The sequence below is a fragment of the Meriones unguiculatus genome, chromosome 4 (assembly GCF_030254825.1).
Source record: "Meriones unguiculatus strain TT.TT164.6M chromosome 4, Bangor_MerUng_6.1, whole genome shotgun sequence".
Taxonomy (NCBI): Eukaryota; Metazoa; Chordata; class Mammalia; order Rodentia; family Muridae; genus Meriones; species Meriones unguiculatus.
Window position 1 is genome coordinate 90,813,489 of NC_083352.1, and position 16,442 is coordinate 90,829,930.

At 50.9% G+C, this 16,442-nt stretch overlaps 1 protein-coding gene across 2 annotated transcripts in view; it reads left to right on the forward strand.

Moving 5' to 3' along the window:
• The first annotated feature begins 318 nt into the window (after window positions 1-318).
• The window catches only part of Tpcn1 (two pore segment channel 1), a 53,325-nt gene continuing 37,201 nt past the window's right edge, over window positions 319-16,442 (forward strand). The window contains exons 1-3 of one of the 2 annotated variants that reach the window (XM_060382499.1): window positions 327-476; window positions 2,642-2,734; window positions 3,409-3,645. In XM_060382499.1, the coding sequence (XP_060238482.1) occupies window positions 3,534-3,645 (112 nt within the window). In that variant the 5' untranslated portion in view covers window positions 327-476; window positions 2,642-2,734; window positions 3,409-3,533. Of the gene's footprint in view, window positions 477-2,641; window positions 2,735-3,408; window positions 3,646-16,442 lie in introns of both variants that reach the window. The other variant, XM_021633177.2, reaches the window with a different exon arrangement.

Consider the following 16,442-nt stretch of genomic DNA (forward strand, 5'->3'; position numbering starts at 1 on the left):
GTTTGATTGACCTCCTTTTTCACCATTCAGCTTCCAGCCAGGCTGCGTTGACTCTGCCTCCTGAAAGATGTCCAATCAAAGCCAACGTCTCTCTGACGTTTCGCCAATGGAAAGGCCCGGGATTCCGGTTGGTTGAGCAAGTAAGGCGGAGGAAAGGGGTGGAGCTTCCTCGCCCCGCCCTCCCGACGGGAGGAGGGATGTAAGAACGGTAAGTGACGTGCAGATTACCCTGTCAAATTTCACTCCGGCCTCTCTGATGGCCAATGGGCCGTGGCATTGGGCTGTGGGGCGGGGCTATCGGGGCTGAGTGGCAGGAGTCGGCGGATGCGAGGGCTGGCGCAGCTGCTGCTGTGGCAGCGGTGAGGCGGAGGTGGCGGCTGCAGTGTCTCCGTTGTCGGGATATTGGCGGCAGCAGCTGCAGGCTGAACTGCGCTGTGCAGACCCGGTGCATGGTGCGGGATCCCGGGACAGCGCGTGTAAGAATACAAGGGCTGCGCTATCTTAGCCCGAGGGCAGGGGTCAGGGGTCAGGGGGCGCCGAGAAGGGGCTGAGACTGAGGGTGGGCGCTCCCTACGCCCGAGGCGGGCCCTGGGGAGGTTGCCCGCGTGCCTCTCTCCTTGCAGATGCTCTTCTCCCTGCACCCCTTCTCTTTACCCTTACTTCTTGGGGCGACCCGAATCGCGGCGGGGATCGTGGATTGCTGGAACGCTCACGAGATCCTTCCTCTCCCTTCCCTCCCTGCTCACCTCCCGGCTGCGTCCTGTTGTGACCCGGCCGGGAACTCCTGCCCCGATCTGCCTGTCCCTGGGGACAGAAGATGGCAGCTAGCTGTCTGATCCCGGGACCTTACTCCAGGGTGACCTTCCCCTAGGGTTGATTCCAGAGAGGACTCTCAGACTCTTCTGAGAACCGAAGTCTGCCAAAGGGCAGGACCCAAAGAGCCTGGTGTTCTTGTCTCTGAGTCTGCTGTGTGACCTTGGACAGTTTTCTTCCCCTCTCTGGGCCTCATTTCTTTCTCTTTGAAAAGTCATAGGTTCATTGGGAAGCTGAGGCAGGAGTATGGGAACTTCAAGGCTATCCAAGGCTAGACAGGGATGTTCCTGCCTCAAAAGACAAAAGCAAGAAAGTGGTTGGTGGAGTTCACTTAAGTGGAGGGCAGTTTCTAGGAATAGTTATGGGACCGAACTGGAGTTGGAAATGCTTTAAATTAGTTCATGCCACCTGCGTTCCATTCAGCCTGACTACTTGTAGCTGCTTACTCATGAGAGGCGAGTTAGCCACGCTAGGCGCCCTCATAGATAAAGTTGGTGCTCTCTAACCTGGGCTGGACCGAGGGCAGAGCTGTTGAGTCTGAGCCAGGAGGTTGTTTCCTGTGGGTGGGGTCTCAGCTGTGTACTGTAGATGGTCGGTGGCCTCTCTGGACTCCCTCGAGGTCATTCCCAAGTCGTGACTCTGGAAATATTTCTAGACAGCAGGGACAAAGTAACGCCAGGCGCGGGCCATTGAGTTAAGACGAGGCATGCAAGAATGGAGTCATACATTCAGCAGTGAGAACGTAAAACCCACTAGGGTACTAGTGACAGAAATTAGAACCCTGTTGTCTCGAGTTGGGAGAGTTTCTTGCCTTCCAAATGTATAGGAGAGATTGCATTGTTAGAGACTCATGGTGGCTTCTAGAAAGTGTATTCATGTAATCCCTCTGCTGTGGACTGTGTTAGTGAGCTCAGAGTCGGGGAGGAGAAAGTTAAGCCAAAGTACAGAACACAGCACAGTTCTTCAGACGGCCAAATGATGGTATCTTGTGAAAGTTCCTCTTCTGTCTTTTCCCTTGTTGAGATTTCAGAGCAAAACAAATCCCTAAATGTGGAGGAAAGGAAAAAGAAGGAAACCAAACTCCACTTGCAGGAAGTTTAGTTTGCTGGGCAGAGCGCTTGAGGCTTAGCCAGCTGCAGAATGGTGTTTTTCTCTGCCACTGCCTCTGTGGAGAAAGACATGCTGTCTGTGCCTGTTGGCCCTGCAGTGGGTTGGTTCAGAGGCAGAATCCATCAAGTGCACAGGCCACAGCTGGGGGCAGCAACCCGCTGCTGTTCCCAGGTTCAAAGGTCTCCAGCGGACCTGCTGAACCCTGCGTTTTCTCTTTATCTCAGTAAGCAGAAGTAGGATGTGTAAACAGCCGCTCTCTCAGCCTGTAAACCTGGAGCGGAGGATGGGTCCTTTGAAAGGGACTGTGGTTAGAAGCTGTAAAAATGTGCATGTTCGCCTTTCCTTATCAAGGATCTCCATCGAGGAGGACCACCAGCAAAGCCAGGATAATCTTGTGTATTCCCAGGAGGGCGCTTAATAAGGCTGAAGTGAAAATTGTTCGCAAAGATAAAAAGAGGACAAGGGCGAGCCTGAACGGCGGACACACTCCCTTATTATTGCTTCCTGGGGGCAAGACCTGGGGACTTCGAAGGCACCAAGCATGGTGTAATGGCTAGGAATGTGGGCCTGGACTCATACTGTGCAAGACAAAGCTTAACTTTCTGACTGTGGGCTCAGGAAAGTTACCTAATGTCCTAATGTCTCTGTCCCTACCTGATGTGTAGAGCTGTTGGTGAGATTTTTTTTTTCTTTATTGTTTTATTTTTTCTTTTTGTAGCCCTGGCTGTCCTGGAACTCTCTCTGTAGAATAGGCTGACTTAAAACTCACAGACATTCAGCTGCTTCTGCCTCTTGAGTGCTGGGATTAAAGGTATACACCATCACACCTGGCTCTGATTTTGTTTGTTGAGACTGTCTCGTATGGATCAGGCTGGCCTTGAGCTCAATATGTAGCCAAGGCTGGCCTTGAACTCCTGATCTACCTGCTTTGGGCCTCCAAAGTGCTGGGATTACAAGCCCCAGTCACCATACCTGGACTTACCTCTTTATATTTTACTGTTCCTATATCATATACTCTTCTATTCTCTCTCTCTACTCTTGCCCTTAAACTCTGTCATCCTCATGCCTCAGCCTCCCAGGTGCTAGAATCAGAGCACACGTGGCAATTCCTAACTTTTTATTTTTTAAGTTGAAATACGGTGGTGTGGGCTGTGGCTAAGTAGGTGGAGTGACGCCTAGCATGCACACAGCCCTGGGTTCAGTCCCTAGTTCCCTGTGAGCCAGTTGTGTTACACACTTGTAATCCCACTGGAGACAGGGGGATTGGAAGTTCAAAGTGCTCTTCTACTTCATAGCCACTTTGGCACCAACACACACATCATATAGTCATACATTATACTGTAAGTTACCATGATAAAGGATAAAATTCATTGGGGTTTAGCCTGGCCTCTGGCTGCACAGCTGTTGGTGCTACTTGACTCTATGGTCATCAGTAACGATTATGTTTTAATTATTACCTTTTCCTTTTTATCCTCCAAACCCTAGAAGATGCCTCTGATGGAGCAAGCTTTGCGAAACATCTCTGGCCCCGTGGCTTTGAACAGGAGCTCAAGCCGGAGACCATTTAAAGCTCTGGCCATTGCATCCTGAGGACCACAGCTTGGGAGAACATGGCTGTGATTTTAGATGACGACGTGCCGCTCATTCTGACCTTGGACGAGGGTGAGAGTGCTCCGCTGGCTCCTTCAGACAGCCTGGGCCAAGAAGAGCAGCCCAGCAAAAGTAAGCTGGTGGGCAGATGGGTGGGCAGGGCTCATAGCTTGTCAGCTCAGGGAGTGAGAGACAGGTGGGCTTCAGTCTGAAAGAGGAAGAAGAGCCCTGTCACTCATCTCGAGTGCGACACAGACTTTGCTCCTAGGACACAGTGGGTGTCTGATGCTGCAGCCCAGCCTTATAGTGTTTTGGGGGTCCAGTGTCCCTCCAGGAGCCTTCACTCCTGACACACTTCACTTTGTTCCTGTGCTAGGGGGACCTCAGGCAGGGCCTCTCTATCCTGCCTCAGTCCTTGTTAATAAAAACATCTCTGTGGGTAGCCACCTGAAGTAGATAGGGGAGATGAGCTGCTATCTGCCATCTTGGGATGGGGTGGAGGGCGAGCCTTGTGGTGTATTGATCAAGGCTTTGGGGTTTTACATTGCCTTTCTGGGAATCAAAGCCTGCTACAAAGTAAACCCAAGAGAGAGGGGATGAGCTGCCTGTGTTGTCGACTTTAAGTGTCTTTCTGGCAGAGGCAGAGGTCTTAAAGCCCTTTCTGGTCCTCATCCCAAAACCATTGCTTGGTTTACTCAGGTCAAGGGCTCAGGAGAGGCTTAAAATAACTTGCCTCTGCACAGGGTCCTGAGAAGTTCAGCAGCAGGGCTTCAGGGCTCGCTTGTGAGTGCAGACAGCCTGCCATGGTGGAGGGTCAAGGGGAACCACACTTCTCACAGGGGAAGATGCCACGGACCAGGCAGTAGTGAGCCTGGCGTCCCCATCTCCTTTGTCCAGAGAGAAGAATGTGGTTGGGCTTTGGGGATCTCGGAGGCTCCCTGGGAAGGGATGAAGGAGAACAGTGTTCCAGGGTGAGGGTGCTGGAGCATGCTGACTCACTACAAACCACCCTGTTGCCACGCACTCACTGCCATCCTGAGTGGACGATTGGGTGGTCCCAGACGATCCTGGTTTCTCCCCACAGAGCCACGAGGCCTACAGAACCCTGGCTCTGACTCCTGGTTTTAGCCGGCTTTATTTCTAAAAGCCCCTACATGGAAGGCAGTATCATTCTCATTTTACAAAGGAGGGAAACTGAAGGTCAGAGAGGTTAAGTAAGTTTCTCAAGGGGACACAGCCAGCTTGTGAGTGAGGGGAGATTTGAACTCAGGCCTGTCTGACTAAAGTTTCTTCCCTTCTCTCCTTTATTTCTTCCTCCTCCTGGTTCACCTGTTCTTCCTTCTCCTTCCCCCTCCCCCATTTTTCTTCACCAGCTGTTTCATGTACGTGGGTGGAAGCCCTTAGGGTTGGCTGTTAATTTTTATTTGAGTTCATTTATTTGCTGTCTTGAGGTTTTAACCCAAGGCCTGGCAGAAGCCAGACTTGCCATGTGACCTCAAGACAGAGTTATTATTGCTATCTGTGTTTTATTGAGGAGGAAATAGCCTCATAAAGGTTAACTAACTTGGCCAGGGTCACATAGCCAGTGAGCAGAGCCCTCTCAGGTTGGTCCTCCCAAGTCACCAAGGAGTTGCTCTGGGGGCAGAGAGAGGCAAATGAGTCCGCTTCAGAGGACATCCCTTCAGAAGGGCATCTGTCACCTGCAAAGTGGATTGACCAAGGTTAGGGGTGGCTGCCTTGCTATGCCTTTGCCCAATAGGTTGGCTCATTTCTAAATGGGAACCTTGGCTGTGCCCGAGCTGGGGGCGGGATTCTGCTCTTCCGTGTCATGGAAATGAGGAAAGTGACCAACCAGAAGCAGGCCTTGGGCCACTGTTGGGGCTTGAGGAGGAAATGGGCCAGTAAGAGAGTACAGTTCACCGTGCAGGGCCACCAGTGAGGTCGCGGGATCTTGGTGAAGTCTGTTGCTTATTTTCGCTTAAGAACAGAAAGCTACATCTCTCTCCACAGCGCACTGAGTTTTCTGCTCAGGGCGCTCATGCCTTGGTTTCCCCCTCTCACACTGTTACAGGGTGCTTTCTAAAGGCTCTGAGAAGCAGATGTTCCATCTAGCACAGCTGGAGGCAAGGCCCCTCTAAGGACAGATGTTGTCTTAATCTCGGTCTCGATTGCTGTAATGAAACACCATAACCAAAAGCAACGTGGGGTGAAAAAGGTTGCTTTGTTATACTTCCGGGTAACACTCATTATTGAAGGACCTGAAGGCAGGACCCTGGAGGCAGGAGCTGATGCAGAGGCCGTGGAGGGGTGCTGCTTACTGGCTTGCTCCTCATGGCTTGCTCAGCCCGCTTTCTTGTAGAACCCAGGACCACCTGCCTAGGGTTGCCACCTCCTACACTGAGCTAGGCCCTCCCATATCAATTATCAGTCACGAAAACGCAGCACAGGCTTTCCCACAGGCCAATCTGGTGGTCAGCATTTTCTCAATTGAGATTCCCTATTCTAAAAGGACTCTGGTTTGTCTCAAGTTGATAAAGTAAGCCTGAAGCCCACAGACCTTTGCCCAGGCCTAGCTATTTCGTGCTTATATTTTCACATTTGTCCCGAGGTCACCTGCTGTCTGAGCAGTCAACATAAACCACACCCAACATGGCAATTTTCCCCGTTCTAAAGCTGTCCCATCCCTACATAGGGGAACCAAGCAGTTTTCCTTAGTGTCCCAGGCCTGTAGTGTCCCACGCCTTCTTTCCTGCCTGGTCCTGTTGCCAGGGATAGCTCATGGTGTCAGCTCACTGTCTCCAGTCTAGTGAGTCTCCAGTGCTGTTTTGAGCCTGGGCTTCGGTCCCGGCAGAGTGTCCGGAAGACATTCCTGAGCCTCCTGTTTGTTCAAGGATTCCAGAAACTCTTTCTGCTCACACAGTTCTTTGAGATCTTCTAAGCTGTCCCTTTAGAGAGTTAATGAATCACTTTCCTGCTGTCTTGATGGGCAGGGAGATAGCCTCTGTGTGCTAATTGCTCAGTTAGCCATCTGGTCACCTGCTGGGCCCTGTGTCCCATTCATCCTTGTACTCCTTAACTCAGTGCCTGCAGGTGTAGGGACTTCTCAGGCCATGGCAGAAATGAGCCGAGCTGAGTTTCTGGGGCCTCAAAGCCTGTAGGAGTGGCTGACAAATGGCCCTTGTCAGATGTGAGTGGCATCCTGTCCTGTCTAGATCCAGTGGCTAGAGTCTCATCTCTCCCAATACCTCACAATCCTGAAGGCCCCATGCCCCAGTCAACAATTCCTGTGTGTACACCCTGGGGAACCCAGGGCAGGCAGGGTGCAGACAGCAAGTCAGTGGAGTTGGTAGCCATGTGCCTTGCCATATTGCTGTCTCCTCAGAATTATGTCCCACCCAACTGCCTCATTTTACTTCAGTTACCTCTAAGGACGCCATCTTGAAACATATATGCCATATTTGGAGGCTCTTGGGGGTCAGCACATCGACATAGGGGTTCGGCTTTATATGTTTATTTTGTTTGTGTGTCTGTGTGTGTGTGTGCATATGCGGTGACACACGTGGAGGTCAGAGGACAGCCTGCAGGACTCTCTGGAAGTTAAGGAGCGCATCACTGCGCCTGGCCAATGTGGTCTGTGAGGCTCGCAGCCCTTCCCTCCAGTGGTCCCTAACTTCGTGTGGTGCCTTCAGTTTAGGAAATGCAAGGATTGGATCTGCTGGTGTGTGGCTTTTATATAAGACTCTGGCATCTTTGGCTCTAAGGGCGGCTGGTGAGATCCTAATGAGTGACTCAGAGGCAGAAGGGTGTCAGGCTGATAAAGGAGGCAGTTAGGAGTGAGGTATTTAAAACCTGGAAATGAGGGATAACCTTGAAAGGGTCCGGGGCTGGCGGGGCGGTTAGAAACCACCTAGTCTGCATGCACGCCGGGCAGTGATCTTGGCTGCACCTTCATGCCATTCTATGCAGTGGGTGTGCCTAGTGGCTCCTGGTAGCTCACACTAGGATTCTGCCTTCGCCGTGCCTTCAAGCCCACACATGCGTTTTCTGGTGAGGAGTGGATAGGGGACATGAGGATTTCTGTACCCCGGTCTTCTGGCTGCTTTAGTGTGGCATTTTTAGAGTTTCCAGGTGACAAGCTGGGATGGGCCTAGGGGGACAGAGCAGGGAGTCTTAATACTCAGGCCTTCGACAGTGTGCCATACTTATAGGGCTGGCCACTGTCCCCACAGGGACCTGCGTGTGACACCCTGGCTCCTTCTCTAGAGACTTCATTTGGCCCGAGCCAGCTGGCACCAGGCACTGTCTAGGTGACCAGAGCTGCTGGCCACAGACAGATGTGGCCAAGAGGACCTGGAAAGGAGCAGTGGGACTATTCTCAAGGGATGGTCAGCTCAGCAGTTCCCCCACACAGCAGTCTCACTCTCTAGCTCTGTCTCGGGCCAAACCTTCCAGCATGCTTGTCAAAGAGGGGAGGATACCCAAGGGTCTCCATGGCTTCTGTCACTTATAGCCTGTGTGGTGAGGTCAAGCTCCGGGCCTCATGTCCTAGCTGAGAATATACCTAGCTTTACACCAGGCTTAGTACAATCCCCCAGCCAGGTGGGCAGGGACTCCCCGTGTGTGGCCAGTCATGACATAAGCGATGAGGCCACAGACCGGGCTCTTCCCTGGAATGTCTGCAATGAGCAGGAGTCTTGAACCTAGAATGAGATGTGAACCCATATCGCCTCACTCTTATCCCAGCGGGTGGCTACCACCCCATAGGGACACAGAGGCAGTGTAGCTGTCGGAAATCGAGAACAATTAAGTTTCCACAGCCTCCCACTTTGCCTGGCCACCTGGCCCCACTAGAGTCATTCCTCTGGCTTTTATAGGGCTTTGCCAAGGCAGAATGCCGGGTGTCACCAGAAGGTTGGTGGCACCAATTAAAATGAGTGAGCACCCAGCGTGCTGAGATGGGAGCCTCATAATGGAGACTCAAAGCCTTAAGCCTCCTGGCCCTCTGCATCTTCATGGGGGGGAATCCTGTCTGTTGCCTCGGGGCCCCCTGCCATGAAATGCCATCTCTAACCCTGCACGAAGAAAGCCACCGCATCTAAATGGCAGGCGCAGCAGCTGGGTGCGGGCTGGCACCTGCTGCCCTGCTCCGCCAATCACCCAAAGGAGGTCTGAAATCGTGTGTGCTCTGAAAGTGTTTTATGAGCCAGAACAGTTGACTTCCCAGCCTCTGAGTCAGGGAGGGGAGGGGCACGGGAGCAGTCAGAGGGTTTACTGTGCTGTTGATCTAGTTGTTTCTGGCCTCCGTGTCTCCTGGGACTGTCTCAAGTAACAGTGTGAGGCCCCTGAAGGAAACCTCATGCCCTTACAGAAAGGAACCAAGATGACCAAAGCCAGGAGCCTTAGGGTCCTTTGTGCTCAGGGACCAGAGGGCTAGTCCTTCCTTCTGATCTTGGCTGAGGGGACATGGCTGTGCTCTGGCTTCAACTCCTCTCCCTCTGACCAGCCAGTCTGAGTGAGAGAGTTCACAGGAGCCACAGTGTTCTAGTGTTCTGTCACCGTGGAGCCTCTGCCCTGTGTCAGGCGGCTCCTGGAATGCAGTGCTCATGCTCCCTGTGACGTTGTGACTCTGCAGACATCTAGGGCTGTGCTCTCAAGATCCTCCTGCAGGGAGGAATCTAAGGTTTCCAGAGGTCAAAACCCGTCCCAGGTCACGAACGTACGCCAGCACGCTCAGATCCAAGCATCCTAGCTCTTAGCTCATGTACCTCCATCAGGAAGTGAAGGTTGAGGGGGCAGGACTTGGAGTGGGGGTCACATCCAAAGTTGGTCCCTCGCTTCTTTTTAAGAAGCTAAAGCATGCACTCACTATTCCATGAGGGTGGCTGGCCTCTGAGGTAGCATTCTGTGTTGTCAGAATGGCCACCCTGATGGTGATCTGTCCTACAGTGTGTGTGGGATCACCAGGCGGCCTGGACAGAGGGCAAGGGAAAACCCCAGCTTCCTTTCACGAGCCACAGGCTCTGTGCACCCTCCCTTAGGCCAGCTCCACGCTAGAGTCTCTGCATTTTTTTTTTTCCATTATGGCTATGAAAGTAGGAACCAGGATTAAGGACCAGGAAAGGAAGGTCAAAGGAGAATGTGCTTGGAGTGGGGGACAGCTGCAGGCTCTGGCATTGTATCCCTGTGGCAGGTAATTAGTATGGAGGCTGAGGCAGGAGGATCAAGGACCCAGGAGGCTTGAGGCAGCAATTCAAGCCCAGAAAGTGTGGTTCTGAACACTTGGGGCTTTGGTGTGGAAGAAGCAACCTTGGACACACTGGCATGTGTGCCCCCTGCAGGAGCACTTGCCACCTCGCTCTGTCTGGTTGTCACAGGGTCACAGGCTGACAGTGCCTGAACCACCTGAAGAAGCCGTTAGCACTGCCTCCACCCTTGTGCTGGCTCAGTTCTGCAGCTCACATCCAGTCAAGGAAAACAGCGCCCACACGGCCAGCCACCTGTCCTGTTCTGAGGTCACCTTCCCTGGGTGTCATTCAGGGATTATCAGAGCCGGTTGAGGCGGGCTTAGCCGGTCAGGCAGGGAAATGGAGAGGGCAGTCAGGGGCCAGTTTTCATTCTCCTCGGCTTCCAGGTCATCTTTTTTAACCAGTTTTTGGTTTTTGTGCTATAACTCCAATCCCCAATCTCTGGTTCAGCACTGAGCCACACCCCACTTTCAGTGACTTGGCATTAGCTGATAATGAGGGTATTTTTTTTTTTTTTTTTTTTTTTTTAATTCACAGTGCTAGAAATTACAGCCTTAGCCATGCTGGCTGAGGGCTCTGCCACTGAGCTACAGCCCCAGCCTGGAGGCGTTTCTGTGTACATCTGCCTTTTGTCTTTGACTTTGAGATATAGAAGTTACAAGTTTTAAAAAAATAATTGTGTGGGGACTGGAGAGGTGGCCTAGTGGGTTGAACACTGGCTGCTCTGGCAGAGGACCCCCGGGCTCTGCTCTCAGCACCCACACTGGGGAGCGAGGATGGGGGGAGAGGCTCACAGCTACCGGTAAGCTCAGTTCCAGGGTGATCTGACACCCTCTGCTGGCCTCCGTGGGCACATGGACTCACATGGGCTGTCTGCTGTTAAGCGCCCAGTTTCTTCCTCCTAAACCTTTGCCTTCTTGCCATCAAAGAAGGTGGCATTTTTCTAATGGCCAGCTTGTTTGTCCTTAGGATAATCTTATGGTGGCTGCAGGAAATGGCCTGTGGAGGTATTGACAGGCTGGCGAGCATGTAGTGTACCCATTTTGCTGTATGAATTATAGTTCTCAGAGCACTTTGTGGGAGGTGGGAGGAGGACAGGCTGGACAGGCATGGTTCTCAACCTTCCTGATGCCGCAGCCCTTCAGTACAGATCCTCATGTTGTGATTCCCAGTCATAAAATTATTTCCTTGCTACTTCATAACTGTAATTTTGCTGCTGTTATGAATTGTAATGTAAATATTTTTGGAGACTGAGGCTAGCCAAAGGGGTTGTGAGTCACAGGTTGGGAACCAGTGCTCTGGATACTTAAGGTTGAGTGTGCCCCACATTTTAAAGGGATGATGAACAGGATGTGAAAGTCTGGCTCTGAAGGAGCCAGAGAGAGTTGTGCCGTCGTGGTTGAGTGGCACAGCAATGCTGTAATTACAGGGTAGGATGGGGAACAGATTTTAAGGTTGCCTTTCATCCATCTCAGGCCTGTGCTGAGGTGTGGGAATGTCCTCAGAGTGGTGGAGAAGGCCACAGATACCTTAATTAAGCAGGGGCTACTGCCATTCTGCAGGGGTTTGAGGATTCACCCAGTCTGCTTCCAGAAAGGCACTGGAGATGAGAGACAGGACCAGGTGGAAACTAGGGGTGTGCCCGAGTATGTACAAGGCCCTGGGTTCAATCCCAACCCACCAAAAACTGGGCCAGGAGCACAGGGAGCCGGGAGAGAAGGAATAACAATGTGGCAGTGGCCCAGGACGCCACAGCCACATTGTCTGTTTGGTTGGGCTAGGTGTTTAGGAGAGACCAGGGTCGTCAAGCAGGCATTGTGCTTTTTCTAGCCCGAGCCTTACCTTCTGAATCCTAGGCTTCCCACATTCTAGTAGGTGCCTGTTGCCCCTAGGCACAGGGTTTATAGCCCTTGGAGTCGTTTCTCTCTTCCCACATGTGGGTCCTGAGCATCAAACTCGGGTCGTCAGGCTTGATGGCATTTTAGTCACTGGGTAATCACAGTGGCCCAAGAAATTTATTTGAAAACAATTCTTTATTGTATATAATTTTGCCCTCCACTAAAGATGAAGGCAAATTTGCATCCTAGGTGAGACCTGTGTGCTCATTTGTTTTTACATTCAGGAACAAATCTTGGCTGAATACTTGACGTTGCAGGATGCAGAGACTCCAACGTTTCCTAGAGCTGATCAATATTTAGATTTTATAATCAATACAGAGAATGCTGCTTTGCATAAATACCTAGAGCGCAATGGCAGGAGTAAGTTTAGGGTCCTCTCAAAGTGTTGGAAATTCTGTCCTAATCCTAAGCCAAAATTGATTTAGTGATTTTTTTTTTTTTAAATTTAAGAGACTCAAGTTAGCAACGCAAAAGTCAATGTTTAAAATTGAGCATTAAAACAGTACATTCCAACGATATTTGCTGAAGAATGACAATAGAAAAAGCATTTAAAGTCTTTGGTTTTTGTTTTGTTTTGTTTTGTTTTCATAATTAAACCCCTACATTCATTTAGGTCATCACCACAGTTTAAAAAGTGGGATCTGGGACGGGTGGGAGTTAAGGCTGGGATGAGGGGCCAGGCCTCCCAGTGGAGGATAGACAAAGGAAGGGTGGTGTGGCCTTTGGGACAGGGTGGAGAAGAGCGGAGTCAGGGCAGAGGGTGTTGGGTGAGCCTTGGAACGGGGCTTAGAGCAGCTGAGTGTGAATCCAGCAAAGCATATACTGTGTCCTTGGGCAGGCCTTAGCACAGCTCTAAGCTTGGGTCCTCTCATTCATAAAGAGGCAGTCAAGCCAAGATTGCTCCTTGGTACTGTCCTGAGGTTGACAGGAGAGCCTTTCTAGTGAGAGCAGGCTCTGGAGTGTTCCAGGTGGAGGCTTGGTAGATGGCCACCACCATTACAGTTGATTGATACCGGAACAAGGAGTAGCAGCTTACTGAGAGGCCATCCTGCCTCGGCCAGAGCTGTGAAGTGAATTGGCTCGGACTGTCCGATGGTGGTATTATAGATGGTTGTCCTGAAGCTGGTAACCACAGGGTGGGTGAGGCTTGGAGACCCTGGCCACGTGAGCGGGGCAGAGGCAGGTTCGGCAGTTTACTCTCTTGCTCAGGCTCCCCAGCATTCCCTGAGCCTCCCCAGGGCTGCATGCACTAATGCTCTGCTCTTCTGTGTGCAGAGAGCTAGCCTAGCACCCTCCTACTTCAGAGGTGCAAGGAGACATCTGGACCACAATAGGCCTGCTGGACTGTCCCTGCCCTGGCCAGGGATGTACTTTAGATCAGTCTCTTCCTGGCAGCTGGAGGCAGGAAGTGAAGGCTGACCACGCCACCCTCCTGCTGTGCTCTTCCTCATCCCATCCGCCCAGCCCCAGATCACAGAGGTCTCCAAGTCCAGGCCACTGTCTCAAGTACATGCTGTGTCCCAGATTTCCACCCAGCCCCCAACCCTCCTTCCTGATCAGGGATGGGCAGTGTCCCGCTGCTCAGCGGGGTAGCCGAGCTGTGTCACTTTGTTCCTCCGAAAGCAGGAATCCTCTCTTCGAGCCACCTACTCAGCATGCTGGGAGTACAGCTCAGATCCCTGCATTATGGATTCTCCACAGTACTGGGTTGTGGCTCAGTGACCTGGCCAGCCCTGTGTCCTAGCCCTGGAAGTTGGAAGGGGCAGTGCAGTGTTGCTGCCTGGGATGGCTTCGGTCTGAGTTATTTGACATATGATACAGGGCTTGGTTTCTCTGCGGAAGGCTCCATTATAATCAGGGGACTTCCTGGAGAAAGCTGGTGGCTTTCTAGCCTCCAGTGGGGTTAGGGCCCTTGCAGGTTTTTCTTTGTTTTCTGCAGGTGTCACTCTTGCTCCTTAGCTGGACAGCAAATAAAGGAGCTACAAATGGAGTAACCTTCATGCCACTTAAACGACAGTCTCTGCAGCCGCTCTCATTGACCTTGATGATGGTTGTGTGTGTGCATGCGCGTGCACGCGTACCCCCCCATGTATTAATATTATAGGCAGTCATGCTCACTTGAGATATATGTGGGGTTTGCTCCCACTCTGCAGTCAAGCCTGTGGAGATGAGGTAGAGTTGGTCTTTATTACTTTATGGGCTCTTTTTCCACCCCATCCCCCTAGTTTCACCCCCTATCCCTTGACAGAACAGAAAGAAGGATAAAGAAGAGAGAGAGAGAGAACGTGTGATAAGATCCCCAAGTCTATTTTCTTTTGTTTCTTCTTTGAACACAACCACTAACACAGCACAAACAACCCCCCTGGATGACCAACCACCACCCACTCCACCTATGGGGCTTTAACATTTATTTTATTATTTTTTTAAAAATAATTTTTTTAACTTTTATTTTATGTGCATTAGTGTGAAGGTGTCAGATCCTTTAGAATGGGCATTACAGACAGTTGTGAGCTGCCATGTGGGTGCTGGGAATTGAATCCCGGTCCATTTGGAAAAGTAGACAGTGCTCTTAACCACTGAGCCATCTCTCCAGCCCCCAGCCCCCGGGCTTTAACATTTATGTACCCTCTGAAAAGCTCCCAGAATTCTAACCATCACACAGTCATGGAAACGATCTGCAGCTGGCAAAAACCACGCCTCTGCTCGAGCAGGAGGCAAATCACAGCTGCTGCAGGCAGTCCAAAGCAGCCCTACATCCCTACACCTGGGATTAAAATTAAAACATGTAATATTCTTGTGGGTTGTATTTTGTTTGGTTGGTTTTGGTTCTTCAAGACAGGATTTCTCTGTGTAGTCCTGTCCAGGAACTCTCTGTAGACCAGGCTGACCTCAAACTCAGGGATCTTCCTTCTCTGACTCCTGAGTGTTGGGATTAAAGGCATGTGTCGCCATGCCCAATTTTTTTTCTGTGTTTTTTTAAATTTTATTTTATTTTATTTTAAAGAAACCAAAATTCCAGAATTCTCAGTACGATGTAGGATGAAGGCCTCTACCCAGGTAGGCCGGGAGCCACAGGGTCTTTTCCTTCGGCAAATGCTGGTGGACCACCTTGGCCTGGTAACAAAGGAGGAACTGGTGATGACCTCAGGGCCCTCTGCTCAAGTTCTAGAACATTCCATTAATGGAGTGTAAGGCCAGCCTGGGCTACAGAGTTGAGACCTTATCTCAGGAAAAACAAAACAAAAACAAAAACCAAGAGAGAGAAATTGATGTTGGCAGGTCGTTGAAAAGAAAGGAGAAGACACCTAAATTCTGGGTGATCCTAGGAAGGCCGGTCTTCAAGCTAGAGAAGAAGCCGCATAGTGGGCAGCCTGCTGGCAAGTTCAGATTCAGGCTGCCCGTCAGCGAGGGGCTCGATGGGGTTGACAGCCCAGGAGCCTGCAAACCATGTGCCAACCCCTCAGCCAGCTGTCTAAGCCGCTGGGTCAAGACTGCTGAGACACCGGGCTTGATAAGGAGGTTGTTTTAACTGTTACTGAGTGTGTCAGTATTCTTTCACCTGGATAGACTACACGGTCAGAGCTTCAGGAGACCTTAACTAACAGTAAATAGTGCACTTTAAAAAAAAATTTCTTTTTGGAGACAGGGTGTCAAGTAGCTCAGGCTAGCCTCAAACTGCTTGTGTAGCCAAGAACGAACTTGAACTTCTGATCCTCCCGCCTCCACCTCCTGAGTTCCAGGAGTACAAGTGTGTGTGCCTTAGCCAGCAGATTAAAGGTTTTATTTTGTTGTTAACTTATGTTGAGCTTCTGTTTGTGACTGATTGTCTGACAGCATGTCTCTTATCTGCTGCCTCTAGAATTAAAGTTATGCAAGTAACAATAAAAAATAGTGGCTCCTGGCCAGCAAGATTATTCAGTGGGGAAGGCTGCTTGCTGCACAAGCCTGGTGACCTGCGTCCAATCTCTGGAACCTATGTAAAGGAGAAGGAGAGCAGAAACTGCAGGGTTGTCCTCTGACCATAAAAGCCCTGTGCCACGCACACCCATCCCGCCCCCACAGAATAAACAACAGTTTTTAAAAACAACAAAAATGGGTTCATAAATGCCACGTGACTTGTATTTTTGGCACCAACAACTTCTGTGAAGCCTGTCTTGGTAGTCAGTACAAAAGGGCTGGGTATGTAGCTCAGACGGCAAAGGTTTCCATCCCCAGCACAATTAACAGAAACCCAGCCTGCTGGTGCATGCCTGTGAGCCCAGCACTCACAGTGGAGGCAGGAGGATCAAAGAGTTGGAGTAGCTGTCAATGAGGAAATCATAGACCGAGGCCACTGGGTCAGGTTCTCATTAACAGTGAGACAAGTGTGTGTGTGTGTGTGTGTGTGTGTATGTGTATGTGCTTGTGTTTGTGCGCACGCACATTCATATTCACATGGGCAGTGAGAATTTTGATTTCTTTTAAAACCCAGTTATGGGACTGGAGAGATGGCTCAGTGGGTAAGAGCACTCACTGTCTGCTCTTCGGGAGAACCCAGGTTCAGTTCCCAGCACCCACATGGCCGCTCACAGTTCTGTGTAACTCCAGTTCTAGGGGGTCCTACACCCTGATACAAACATACGTTCAGGCAAACACCACGTGAAATAAAATAAATGAATTTTTTAAAAAACCCCAGTTACGTTATGTGACTGTATTTTTGTTTTAATCTCAAGTGTGGGATAATGGGGCTGCTTTAGATTGTCCACAGTGCTAAAGATGACTCGGCTAGTGCTCTGGCAGGGCCATG